The sequence below is a fragment of the Peromyscus maniculatus genome, chromosome 19 (genome assembly GCF_049852395.1).
Source record: "Peromyscus maniculatus bairdii isolate BWxNUB_F1_BW_parent chromosome 19, HU_Pman_BW_mat_3.1, whole genome shotgun sequence".
NCBI classification, from domain to species: Eukaryota; Metazoa; Chordata; class Mammalia; order Rodentia; family Cricetidae; genus Peromyscus; species Peromyscus maniculatus.
In genome coordinates, this window is record NC_134870.1 from 58,298,553 (window position 1) to 58,312,155 (window position 13,603).

Genomic DNA, 13,603 nt, shown 5'->3' on the forward strand with positions numbered 1-13,603 from the left:
TTTACTGGTTGGGGGTTACAGTTACCATTTTGGGGCAGGCCTGGACAAGTTCCAGGCTCTGTCCTTGAGCTGCCATGGAGGCTGGCTGGCCTAGCATGTTCACACTGTGCCATGCACATAGCTCTAAGTTGGTGAGGGGTCCCAGACAGTCAACAATTGGCTGAACCTTGAGCAGTCAGAGTACGTGCAGAAAGGGAGCTACTGCAAGAACTATGTCTTTTGTTCACAGCCCTCCCAGAAACTGCTTGCTCAAGTCTCAGGAAACTGAAACTGAGGCCTGATCTCTTGAGAGAAGACTGAGCAGCCTGTTATGGCATCTGCTCGGTCCTTTCCTCGTGTAAATGAATAATTGTATTTGCATCGATCACAACACAGCTTCCAGTTTCACGGCACTAGCTAGCCTCTTACCGCTTCCCCTCCTGTCAGAAGAGCTTCCAGGTCACCTAATGGTCACCAGGGCCTATCTTGCTGGGGTACTGTCTTCCAAAGCCGGCACGGGTGGTCTGCAGTGGTCATGACTGAGCAAGACCTTCTGGAGCAGGAACCATGGCTTCAGTTGCCATTATCTGTTCAGTTGGTGTGTGTCATGGGGCTTTCGAGTGTATACAGCAGGCTGGCTGTCCAGGAGGGGTTGCTCTTTAAAAGCTTCCCAGCTCCAAGCTGCCGGACTTAAGGGAAGGGTCTATCCAAAGGTCTCATCTACCCATTCTTGGGAGTTGCCTTAGGGTCTCTATTGCTACCCCGAAACACCATGACCAAAAAGCAAGTTGGGGAAGAAAGGGTTTATTTGGCTTACACTTCAACATTGCTGTTCATCACTGAAAGAAGTCAGGACAGGAACTCAAACAGGGCAGAAACTGATGAAGAGAGGCCATGGAGGGGTGCTGCTTACTGGCTTGCTCAGCCTGCTTTCTTATAGAACCCAGGACCACCAGCCCATGAATGGGGGCACTACCCACCACGGGCTGAGCCCTCCCCTGTTGATTTCCAATTGAGAAAATGCCTTACAGCTGGATCTCAAAGAGGGATTTCCTCAGCTGAGGCTCCTTCCTCTCTGATGATTCTAGCTTCTGTCAAGTTGACACACAACCAGTAGAGGAGTTTTGCTCGGTCATAAAAAAAAGTTCCACCCAAACCCAACATTTTAACAATGCTCCACCCTGCCCCAGCACTATGGGTCGCTCGCTCTCTGTCCCAGCTCCAGCTAGTGGTAACCTAATCGCCCCTGCAACAGGGCAAAGAGTTCTGTCTGGTACTTAAGGTAAGCAGCCAGGGCAGCAATACTTGCCATAGGAGGCGGTATTTACGGTAACGGGAGCAGACTGCGCGGCTGCATTTACGGTAACGGGGCCGGGCTGGCCAAGGCCGGGCAGCTGGGTCAGCTCCGCCAGCTCGCTGCGCTCTCAGGTGAGAGCACCCGCCCAGGACGTGCAGACGGTGCACAATGTCCCCTCGGGGCAGTGAGGGGCCGTGGCCCTCGGGTTGGACCCACCGCAGCCACGCCCCGCAGCCGGCACCCCGGGGTCCGAGTGCAGCGCAGCCTCGCGCGTCCGCTGGAGCCACGGTCTGACCCGGGGGGGGACCTGCCCGCGCCCCGCGCCCCGCACCCGGTGCCCTGAGCCCCAATGGGCCTGTGCTATAGCCTGCGACCGCTGCTCTTCGGGAGCTCGGGGGATGCACCCTGCACCGCGGACGATCCGCGCGCGGAGGACGCGCAGTCCAGCGCCGCCCCATCCCCAGCCTCGGCCCCGGTGCCAGCCCCGGCTCCAGCGGAGACCCTGCTCCGGCGAGGCGGCGGCCGGAACCCGGCGAGCGCTCGGCCGGTAGCAGAACTGCAGAGCCGGCGGCGACAGGAGCAGCTGCGCGCCGAGGAGCGGGAGGCGGCAAAGGAAGCGAGGAAAGTGAGCCGAGGCATCGACCGCATGCTGCGCGAGCAGAAGCGCGACCTGCAGCAGACGCACCGGCTCCTGCTGCTGGGTAAGTCCGCACCTCCGGCGCGGGAGCCGGGGATTCAAGCGAGGATTCGGGGATTCGCACCTGCCTTGGGGAATGTCAGGTGTGGACACTGCAAACAGAATGACTTTCACCCTGACATGTCAATGGCTCTGGCGCTCCTGGGTGGTTTCGCTCTCTTTTGTTGCCTTGTGACCCGGGGCCAGTGGCTCCCTGATTACTAATTAATGAGCCTCTCTGGGAAATTTCCGCCCTTGGTCCATTGATTTCCGTAGCGTGAACTCCACAGGGATGTCTTCATCCTAGTCCTCCATTTCCTGCCACAATCCAGGCAGCTTAGTTTGTTCTAAGAACACCAATAAAAGGAGACTTAGAAAGCCTTTTAGCTAGACCACAAAGCTTTTATCGTAAACAAATCTTAGAGCAGAGCTGGGATAGTTGTATGATGCTGGCTGATGAGAAACAGCATCGTTGTCCGTATCACACACTGTTATAGAAGCCGTACGGGTGCCATGCTGCTGTTCGCTCTTCTCAGAACCAGCATAAGAGAGGGGAAGGTCCTGCCTGTCTGTTCCCACCCTATGCCCCGCCCCCCGGCCTCAATATTTCCTCACCAACTGTAATAAAGTGGACATAAACCTGCAAGCATTTGGAGGTTCGCTGGTATTTTTCAGAGTTGAGTTTTAGCAAGAATAAGTATGCTCTTATTAACAACTGGAAAACATTTTCTGTGCAGTCAATTGTGCAAAGAAAGGGGAACTAAGTCATGAATTCCTGCATGTCTCTGTGCATGGTGTCTCTGTACACGCAGAAACCAGAGGAGGACATTGGGAATCCTGCTCCATCACCCTCCTCCTTAATCCTTTGAGGCAAAGTCTCTCGTCGAACCTGGACCTAGATTTGTAGCCACCAAACCTTGAGGTTGCAGGGTTTCGTGATGGTGGGATCCAAACTCAGCCCCTCGTACATGAGCATCAAGCACCATCTCTCCATCCCCTAAATCATGAAGTGTTTTGTTTTGTTTTGTTTTACAATTTTATTACGTGTATTTATTTGTGTGTGCGTTGGCACATACATGCCGCAGCATGTATGTGGAGGTCAGAGGACAACTTATGTCTCTTCTCTCCTACCAACTTGTGGGTCCCCAGGGGGAGGGAACTCGGGTTATTCGGGCTTGGCAAGGCCTGGCCCTGAATCAGGGAGAAAACTAAGATGTCAGAATTTGATCCAACTTTGTGAGCTATCAGGAGGAATAGCTGGCATCTGAGCTCAGCTGTGTATAGGGAGTTATGCCATGAGAAGAAAAAACTAGTTTAGAAATCAATGCCACTCTTAAAACCTGGAGAACAAATAATGAGATTAAACAGACCCACCCACTTTAAAAATGAATGGTTTAAAACAAAACTAGCTGCTATATCATCGTGAGATGTCTGAATTCTAAAACAAAGAGAACTTTCTCTTAAAACAAAAGACAAAATATAAACATGAGACTCCTACATTTTCTTCAGGTGACACATTCCCAAACCTCTATGGATAATGGAAATCATATATAGAAACCTTTCATCGTATGCTTTGCCCATGTATGCATACCTAGGATGAAGTTTATTATGTACATTGGGCACAATAAGAGAGTAACAACAACTAATCTGCGGCGAGCTCCTCGGCCAGCGAGGAAGAACGACCACCATGCAAGGATCCTTCTCAGAACACACTTTATTGGAGCGCCTCTTGATCAAGGGAGAGCGGGAGGTGAGGGGCCCCGAGGACTAAACTGCAGCTGCTTATAAAGGGAATCAGGCAAACGTGCCGTACTGTGATTGGGTCCCGCCAGAATGCAAGCATGGGGAGCCACGGGATAGGCTGAGGACATAAGGCCAATTACCATACTCGTGCATCATAGCCAAATATGGAGTTGTTTACAGCTAGGCTACCAGGAAGCCAGCGCCATCTTTGAATAGTGGCTCCCTACACTAATCGAATACTTAATGAATAATAACCTGTAATAAATGTCATATGAATGTGGTTTCTCGTATTGTGCTCTACCTGCCCTTCTTATGATGCCATGAGGTAATACAGAGTTTCAGCAATGAAACAGAGGTGAATGAAACTGGAGTTGCCATGTGTCTGGAATACTGGGGCATCATACGTGTTGTCTGTCTCCACAAAGGTGCATAAGCAGACACATGTACATTGCACTTCACTCAGATCTGAAATAGTCACTGGCAGGTCAGCACCTGGTCAAACCCAGGCCACAGTTGCTATAGAGAAGAAAACAGACAATTGTTCCTAGGTAGTCTTTAACATTCTTGGAATTAGTATGATAAGCATAACTCCCTTGTTATCACCCTTTCGCTTGTCTTTCATTATAATCTTTATGAACATCTGGGCTCACACTTCTTAAACCTCTAGGTCTGGTTAATGTCAGCTAGTGTCAACTCTCTGCACTCTTTAGAGCGAACAGGTCACTAATAGAGTATATCTGCAGATACCTTCCTATGATGCAGAATACGGCAAGTACCCTAAACCATCCTCACACCCCTATCAGTGACATATACTGTTATAAGAGTATCTTGAGGTACAGGTGCACAACCCCATATGGCATTCGGTGTAATAAATGCTGATTGCATCATGGGAAAAAAAAAAGAGTGAGTTGAAAACACCACCGTGGATCAAAACCAGATAACTAAGTGACCAGCCAGCAAGTAGCATATTACCGTGTGGATTCTCTCTACAAAGGGATGACATACCTCCTGGGCAGGATGGAGTGGTCAACACAAGGAAGGTTTCATTGTGTTAATTAGAAGGGCCATTGAAAACAGTTTATTTTTGAAATTTTTCATTTAATATTTTCTTTTTTAAAGATTGATTTATTCATGTATTTTATGTATATGAGTGATCTGTCTTCATGTGCACCAGGAGAAGGAATCGGATCCCATTATAGATAGTTGTAGGCCACCATGTGGTTCCTGGGAATTGAACTCAGGACCTCTGGAAGAGCAGTCGAGTGCTCTTAACCACTGAGCCATCTCTCCAGCCCCCATTTAATATTTTCTAACCACTGATAACCGTGGGTAACTTAAACTGTAGGCAAACACCAAATTGCAGATAGAGTTAACTACCATATACCAAAACCAAATATGATTGTTGCCTCAAAAGAGGATACCAAAAAAGCTTCAGACTTCTGCTCTCCAGCTCTCCAGTGCCAACTTCTAGAATATGGCAAGCAAATGTTTCTAGAGTCCTGGGGATATGAAATTATATTTTTAGAATCTCATGCCTATTTTGAATCATAGTTGAGGGCATGGGCATTAAATACATTTTTGAACAGCAAAATAAATATCAGCTGCTTCTAATGAATTTTGAAGGACTTTACTCTAAAAAACATTGTCTGATAGCCTAATACAGCTTGCTTATTAGCTCATATTTGAAATAACAAGAGCTCAAAGTTCACACATATTTTCAGTTTGTTTAATGGATCAAATTTTAAAAGCTCAAAGTGGGGGAGAATTATGGTCTCAAGAAATAGGTTAAAGGTAAGGTCATGAGTTATGATTAACAAGTTTTTTCTCTTTTAATGTATTTTATCTGTATGGTGTTTTGTCTGCTTGTATGTCTATGCACCATGTGCATCCATTACCCTTGGAGGCAAGAAGATGGATGACATCAGATACTTTGGGACTGGATGACAGACAGCTATGAGCTCCCGTGTGGGTGCTGGGACTCAATCTCAGGTCCTCTAGAGGAACACCAAATTCCTTTAACCACTGAGCTATCTCTCCAGCCCCTAACAGAAGGTTTTTCAGTGTGACTGACTAGTCAAACTCCTAAAATAATAGAGGTGGGGCTTACTATTTGCAAGGCTTTGGGTTCAGTCCCAGAAGCACCACCATCAGAAATATATGAAGCAAAAAAGGCTTGATTTGTGATACATTGTGAAGGATGATTCTGTAGAGAAAAGTGGGAGATGGTCTCTGAACAATTCTGCTGGGCTCTAAAGCATAAATTTCTTTAAGCACATTTTTATGGTTATTTTCTTTAAAGACTACCTCATAGCCTAATGTGGTTTTTATATCAACATCTAATCTGAGTGGCATTAGCTCAAATGACTCACTTTGTGGAGTACATTTCGTCTTCCACCCAATGTTATCAGCAAGAAAACCTGGGTCTAAGATTAGTTCAGTGGTAGCAGGCACTGGTCCTGGGTCCCCAGCACCATCTTGAAAAACTAGCAAATCACAATAATAATAATTTTTTTAAAAAAGCCTGTTACATCAGGCTGAAAAATGTTTTATATGTTTTAGTAGATTTGAGTTAAATATGGAAAGGTTCCTGGCATTTGTTACCATGTAGAATGGGCTTGACTGGAAGTTTTGGCTCAGACTTGTAGGCCCTTGATCTCAGAGGTCTGCTTCCGTTACTCCTTCATTTGCTGGTGAGTCTTTGCTCTTACTTGCCCACTGCTTCATTGATCCTAGACAGGTGCATTGAGAGCCCGGCATTGGGGACAGAGTTCACAGACTCAGGGCAGGCCTGCTTGCTCCAGTGCCCCTCTGGCCTGGTCCATTATGTTGAGGATGCTCTCATCCCCACCCACAATAACTGCTCAGGCCAGGATGTCATCCCAAGGTCCAGCTCTACCATAAGGTTGATCAGATTCCTTGACTCTCTTCCATACAGCCCTCAGCAAGGCTCCCCAGCAACAGCACAAACATCAAAGTATCCTTGGAACTGTGAGGACCTCTTGGTTGGAGGGGGTGTGGCCCTGTTTTTAACCTTAGGGGGCACATTTTTCAGGAATACATGGTATTACTGGGTTCAGGGATGGTATGTGGATGTGATGGAGTCAAATTTGTTTTGTTTTGTTTTATTTTTTTCTTTAAGAAATTTTTTTTTACTCATTTTACATACCAATCAATCCCCCTCTCATCCCTTCCCCCCAGTCTCCTCCCTCGCAACCTACCCCCATCCTCTCCTCCAAAAGGGTAAGGCCTGATGGAGTTCAATTTGAACAGCATGGTAGGACCTGGGAGGTGTGGCCCTGGAGAAGGGGTCAGTGACTGGATGTGGGACACAGACAATAGAAAGGGGCCTGAGGTAACTCAGCTTTGTAAGCTGGAAGTCTGTGGTGGAGGCGTTGACAGGGCTGTTTTCCAGCGTGGGGTCCTGGGCTTGTAGACAGCGTCCTTCACATGGTGTTGGCTATTAAAGTCTTTGCTCTGGCCGGGTGGTGGTGGCACACACCTTTAATCCCAGCACTCAGAAGGCAGAGCCAGGCGATCTCTGTGAGTTCAAAGCCAGCCTGGTCTACAGAGCGAGATCCAGGACAGGCACCAAAACTACACAGAGAAATCCTGTCTCAGAAATACAAAAAAAAAAAAAAAAAAAAAAAAAAAGTCTGCTCTGCATGTAGGTGAGGGGCCATCTGCCATCTCCCCTTCTGATGAGGACATCAGCTCTGTCAGATTAGAGTCTTGCCTTGTGACCTTAGTTACCTCCTTAGGCTCTGTGGCAAAATGACATTGAGGATTATAATTCAATATATGAATCTGGGGTAGAAAATACAAAATTGTGTCCCAACTAGCAATTAAAGCAGAGGGTCCATGTCCTGTCTTACCAGAGGCAGCTTCATTTCCCTGATGCGTGTGAGACATACGCTAGTCCCTCACAGTGGTCAGGTGTTATGAATTCCTAGAATAAGATGGAAACATCAGTTTTCCACGGATGACTAATTATTTGGAAGGTCTATTATGTAGCTCTGTCTATCCTCCAACTCAGAGATCCACCTGCCTCTGCTTCCCAAGTGCTGGGATTAAAGGCATGTGCTACCACACCCAGCAAGACTATTTTTTTTTTAAGCATTAGCTCAATTTTTTGTGAGTCACAGTCTACATGACCAATCCATGGTTAGCTAACTCTTGCCTCTGGTTTCCCCCAGGCCACCCTAAGAAGGCCTATTGATGGCAAGCCTGGACCTATACCAGTTAAAAGCATAATTGACTTGACTAGGTGTATTAATGCACTTTGCAATGCTATAATGAAATAACTGAGGCCAAGTAACTTTATAGCAAAGAGAGGTTTTCTATGACTTAACCTTCTGAAGACCAATAGCGAAGAGCTTGCATTTGGTGATTGTCTATTTGCTAACCTCTTGGTGGTCTCAAGGTGGTTCAGTCTTTTACATGGGTTCAGTCTTGATATGCTGTGGGGAGGGGAAGAAGAGGAGAAAAGAGGGGAGAGGAGAGAGGGAAGGGGAGGGGAGCAGAGGAGAGGAGAGGAGAGAAGAGGAGAGGAAGAGATGCCCTGGCCTCTCTCCCTCCTCTTATAAAGCCCTTGGTTACTCAGTCATGGAATTCCACCCTAATGACCTCATCTAGGTTCTCAACAGCTCCTACAGACCCCATTTCTAGACACCCGATTTGGATTAAGCGACGACTCTCTTAATACCTCAAATTTTCAATTAAATTCAACACATGAGGCTTAAAGTACAAATCAGAGATGTTCATGGTGGCACACACAATACCAGCCCTTGGGGAGGGTGAGGTAAGATTACCAAGAGTTTGAAGCCAGCCTGGGCAATAAAGTGAATTCCAGGCCAGCCAGAACTATGTAGCAAGACCTTGTCGAGAGAGAGAGAGAAGCAGGGGAGAGGGGAGGAAAACGAAAAGAAGGAAGAAGGAAGGGGGGAAAAGCAAAGAAAAATATGACATATTCAAACCATACCCAAGCCACAGCACTAGTTATGAAAATATTTCATCTACCTGAGCACACAGAGCAAGCAAAGCTGTGCTGGCTGCCAGTGTGTTCTCCTCCAGCGAGTCTGTGGCATTGTAAGAAAGCAGATATCCTGGGTCTTCTCCCTTGTCTTTCACTGATAGATGGACATTAATCAGGAAGAGACCTCGCGGCCCACCTCTTGGTCTGTCTCTTTCGATCCTCATTCTGTTTGAAGCAGTCAGCTGTGGATAAGACCCAGGTTTTTAATCTGGCCATTTCTATTACATTTTTTGAGTGCGATACACTCTTTCACGAAGAGCAATCTCTTTGGGACCGTCACTGGTGGTCTCTTACCTGACGTGACTTTAACTCATATCTTTAGCTACTCTAAAAGCACGGAGTGAAGACACACAAGAACTTTTCATCACTCTGTAGGGTTAGTCCACTCTTTTTCAAGTCTATCTTAGATTTGTGTGTTTGTGCTGGCTAGTTTCTATGTCAACTTGACATGAGCTGGGGTCATCTGGGAAGAAGGGATCTTAATCGAGAAAATGCCTCTAGAGGATTGGCCTGTAGACAGGTCTTGGGGGTATTTTCGTGATCGGTGATTGATGTGGGAGGGCTCTGCTCACTGTGGAAGTGCCCCCCCTCAGGGAGGGGCAGGTAGTCCTGTGATATAAGAAAGCAGATTAGGCAAGCCAGGGCGGGAGTCAAGCCAGTAAGCAGCACTCCTCCGTGGCCTCTGCATCAGTTCCTGGCTCCAGGTTCCTGATCTGACTTCCCTGGATGATGGATTATAAACTTCAAGATAAAAATCCTTTCCTCCTCAAGCTGCTTTTGGTCATGGTGTTTTCATTTCAGCTAGTGCTGAAACCCCAAAACAGAAATTGGTACCAGGTCGTGTACTTGTGTTGTGACAGACCTGACCATGTGTTTAGGGGAGGATTGTGGGGAGGGGCTTAGAACATTGGGCTAGAAAAGCCAATAAGTGCTCAGAGCTCAGTGGGCTGTTTTCAGGGAGCTTCAAAAATAAGAGAATTGAGAGGAATACAGTCGGTGGAGACCTGGATTGGGAAACTTCAGAGGGAAGTTTGAGAGTCCTTTAAAGATGAGCCAAGCCATTTGCTGTTTTAAGAATCTGTGGTTTGGGCCGGCTGTGATTAACAAGAGACCAGAACCACTAAAGTGAAACATTTGCTTTGCTGGGACAATCGATGCTGGTCAGCTGGAGCTGAGAATCAGCTGTAACTAAGAAGAGACCAGCATCACTGAGGTGAACTTTTCTGGGAAGCGTTTCCTCCAGGTCAGCACACAGCAGCTGTGGTCCAGAGGGGGCTGAGGCTGTACCTTGTGCTAACAGCTGAACTTGGTAATGTGTAAGAGTTTTTCTAGGTGGTACTGCTTTTAAAAGCATGAAGGGATTATGGAGAACCACTGAGGCTTGGTACCATGTGCCTTGGTTGGCATTCCTGAAGAGAGGCTGGGAGGGGCCATCGGTGAAGGTATACCCTCAGTTCTGGTAGAAGGGGCCATGGAGAGAGGTTGTAACTTGGTATAATGTGACAGGGTCAGAGTCCCTGGAGAGAGCTGAGGAGGGGGTATTGGTGAAGGTGCAATCCAGTTGCAGAGACCCCAGCATTTTGGAGATGCCAGTACCATGTATGACTGCCAAGGACAGCAGTAGGTGTGGAGTGGAGCCAGCTTGAGCCTAGAAGACAAGCTGTGTGTGCTGTGAATGGCAGACCTACAAAAATGGAGGCATCAAGGCCCTTTGGAGCCCAGAAGGTTGTGAGTGAGTCCCGGGCACTGAAACTTTTGTACTATTGAACTTCGACTTGGTTTAATCTGATTATAGCTGTGCCCTGATTCTTCCTTCTTAAAGTAAGAAAGTCTTTCATTTATTCAGACTTCACAGGTGCCCACAGTTGAGAGGCTTTGAAACTTTTAAAAAGATGGAATTTTAGAGAAACTTTGCAGTTTTAGAGAGACTCTGAATATTTTAAAAAGACTAAACTTTTAAAATGTTAAAACGTTTAAAAACTGTGGGGATTTTAAAAGTTGGGATGTTTTATATTGTCGTATTAACATAGCATCTTAGGGACAACAAAAAATATTCTGGCTTAATGTGGGGGACCTACCCATTTCTCTGTGGGAGGCCTGCTCCCACTTTTTCCCCAGGGTACTCTTGAGGAGGGAGGAGAAAGAAATACTTAGAAGGCTAGAGGGGAGAGAAACAAATAGAAACACAGGATAGCCTCGGGAGGGCCTGGATCATTATCCACCAGCCCCTCCTGTATCTTCTAAAGGGCTTTTTGTAGGAATGCTAAGTGGGGGAGCAAAAGACCTCCCCCTAGCACAGCCAAGTACGGACCCTTCCAATCACCTGGTAACCACACACATGGTCAAACAATCCTCTAATGCAGCCCTGCTGGGTAAAGCAAGCTCAGATCTCACTAGGAAACCTTTATGGGCCTCCACAGCTTAATAAGCAATGTGTTTATGTGTTGAACTGACAGAGTCAAATGTGCTGGCTGGTTTTATATCAACTTGACATAAGCTGGGATCATCGGGAGGAAGGGATCTTAATCAAGAAAATGCTTCCATAGAATTGGCATGTATGCTAGTCTGAAGGCATTTTTCTTGACTGATGGTTGATGTGGGAGGGGCAGTGTCATTCCTGGGCATGTGGTCCAGAAATTGTATAAGAAAGCAGTCTGAGCAAGCCATGATGATCAAACCAGTAAACACCGATTCTCCATGGCCTCTGTCTGCATCAGTTCCTGGCTCCAAGTTCGTGCTCTGGCTTCCCTGGATGATGGACCACAAGCCGTAAAGTGAAATAAACTCTTTCCTCCTCAAGTTGCTTTTGATCATGGTGTTTTACCACAGCAATGGACACCCCAACTAAGACCGTGTGTATCTGGTCTGGCTTTATTTGGTTTGGTTTAGTACGATGATTAACCTTTGACGGGACCTGAACTTGAGTGAGCAGCATCACACACCCTAGAATACGCCATGTGGTCCCATGTTCATGCAGCCACCACGTGACAGAGCAAGGCGTGAAGCCAGGCTATATCTGTGCCACTATACAATCCTGGGAGGTCACAGCACAGCCAGCCGCTGGCCATAAATATGCTCCAACCAAGAGGATTGGGGTAAACAGAGAAGACACATGAATGACAGAGAGGAAGGACCAGGCCCTATTGTGAGTGATAGTAGAATGCGCAGCTGTGTGGTTCCCTGCCACTCTGGGAAAAGAAAGAATTTGGGGAAGAAGAACATTCAACAGCTGAGCAAGTTTAAGGACTGGAAAGAATCCCGTGGGGCTTGTGGGTTCCCAGGTGAGTAGACTTCTGGAAGCTTGGAAGGGACAGGAAAACATTTGCCCCAGAGGAGGCAGGAAAGCTCAGTGCCACCCCTCTCGTGCTGTGCTGTCATGGAGGCAGTTTGGAAGGATACGGATGAAATGGGCAGCAGCGGACCAGAGCTTGGGAGAACTCACCATCTTGCACCGGTGGCCTCCGGGTGACCTGGCCCCGCTTGGACGATGCCACTGAGTGAGGACCAAGGTGTGGACCCAGCCGCATCCCCTCTACCACAGGTAACTCCCCCGCTGGCGCCATCCGACAGGTCAGCAGTTTAGAGCAAAAATGATTGAGGAGTGAGCAAGACAGGACGACCGCTCTCCGACCATCTATGAAAACTCTCTCCAAACACGTATGTCTTCCAAGACGAGACCTAAGTACTGAGGCCTGACATGGAAAATGATCATCAGAAGATGCACCCACTGCAGGAGCTTGTGGTGTGGCTCCACAGTAGAGCATTGGCCTAGCATGCAGGAGGCCCTCATGTCAGTTTCCAGAGCTGGGGATGGTGTGGGGTGGTGGGGGGAGAGGTGAAACTAGAACCAAAGTACCATGACAGAATCAAATGAGAATAAGAATAGATGTAGTTAAAAAAAAAAAAAAAAAAAAAAAAAAGACTGGGGCTAGAGAGGTAGCCCAGTGGTTAGGAACACTTTCTCTTGCAGAAGACCCAGGTCTAGTTCCCAGCACCCACATGGCTATTCTCAATCATACATAACTCTGGTTCCAGAGATCCGACACTCTTTCTGCCCTCTGTGGCATGAATACGGTGGACATATATACATGCAAACCAGACACTCATACACTTAAATAATAAACGAATCTTTAAAAAATGTTTAGCAAAGAAAAACCCACAAGGACTGTTATTTGATTCACAGCACACTTAGCACTAACAGTTTCATGAGGGGAAGGGATGGTCTCAAACTGAAGTCAATTCTTTCTCTGACAAACATGGAAATGAGATCCTGCCCACCGCGGCGGTGACTCCGTGTGTCCAAGGGCCAGAGAAACCATCCAGGGCTTCAGGTTCCCTGAGGAGGGCTGGGAGGAGCCAGGGCACCTTTAGGGCAGTGAGGCCGATCTGGGCAACGTGGCCAGGGAGGACATGTGTTGTTCCTTTGTCCACAACCACCGAATGACCAGGAATACAGAGCACTCCAACTGCACGCTCAGAGTGATATGTCTGGCTGCTTCATCCATGATACCAGATGCCCCCCTCTGGGGAATGATGAGGAGGCAGGCTGTGTGTGTATGTGGAGGGCAAGGGACAGATGGGAAATCTCTGGACCTTCTGTTCCGCTTTGCTGTGAACCAGGACAGCTCTAAAAGGTTAAGTCTGCCAATACGAAAACAATCTGCCCTAGGTTATGTCCTTAGATCGGGATCCAGAGCAAAGCAGCTAGTGAGAAGAAAGAGGGAAACAGAGTGACTAGAGCAGGGAGGTAGGAGTTATTCTGAAAAACCCATCTCAGGGCCACAAGCACAAGCCGGTCCTCTTAAAGAGGCCCCATAAGTTCATTTAAACCAAGCCAAAAGAGACGGTGTCCTGCTGTTGGAAGCTGCAGCTCGTA

General features: G+C 47.5%; 1 protein-coding gene across 1 annotated transcript in view; it reads left to right on the forward strand.

Annotated features, from left to right (window-relative positions):
• Positions 1 to 1,338: 1,338 nt before the first annotated feature.
• Gnal (G protein subunit alpha L) overlaps positions 1,339 to 13,603 on the forward strand; it is a 131,351-nt gene continuing 119,086 nt past the window's right edge. The window contains exon 1 of the mRNA XM_006970063.4: positions 1,339 to 1,977. Within this exon, the coding sequence (XP_006970125.1) occupies positions 1,626 to 1,977 (352 nt within the window). The 5' untranslated portion in view covers positions 1,339 to 1,625. The remainder of the gene's footprint in view (positions 1,978 to 13,603) is intronic.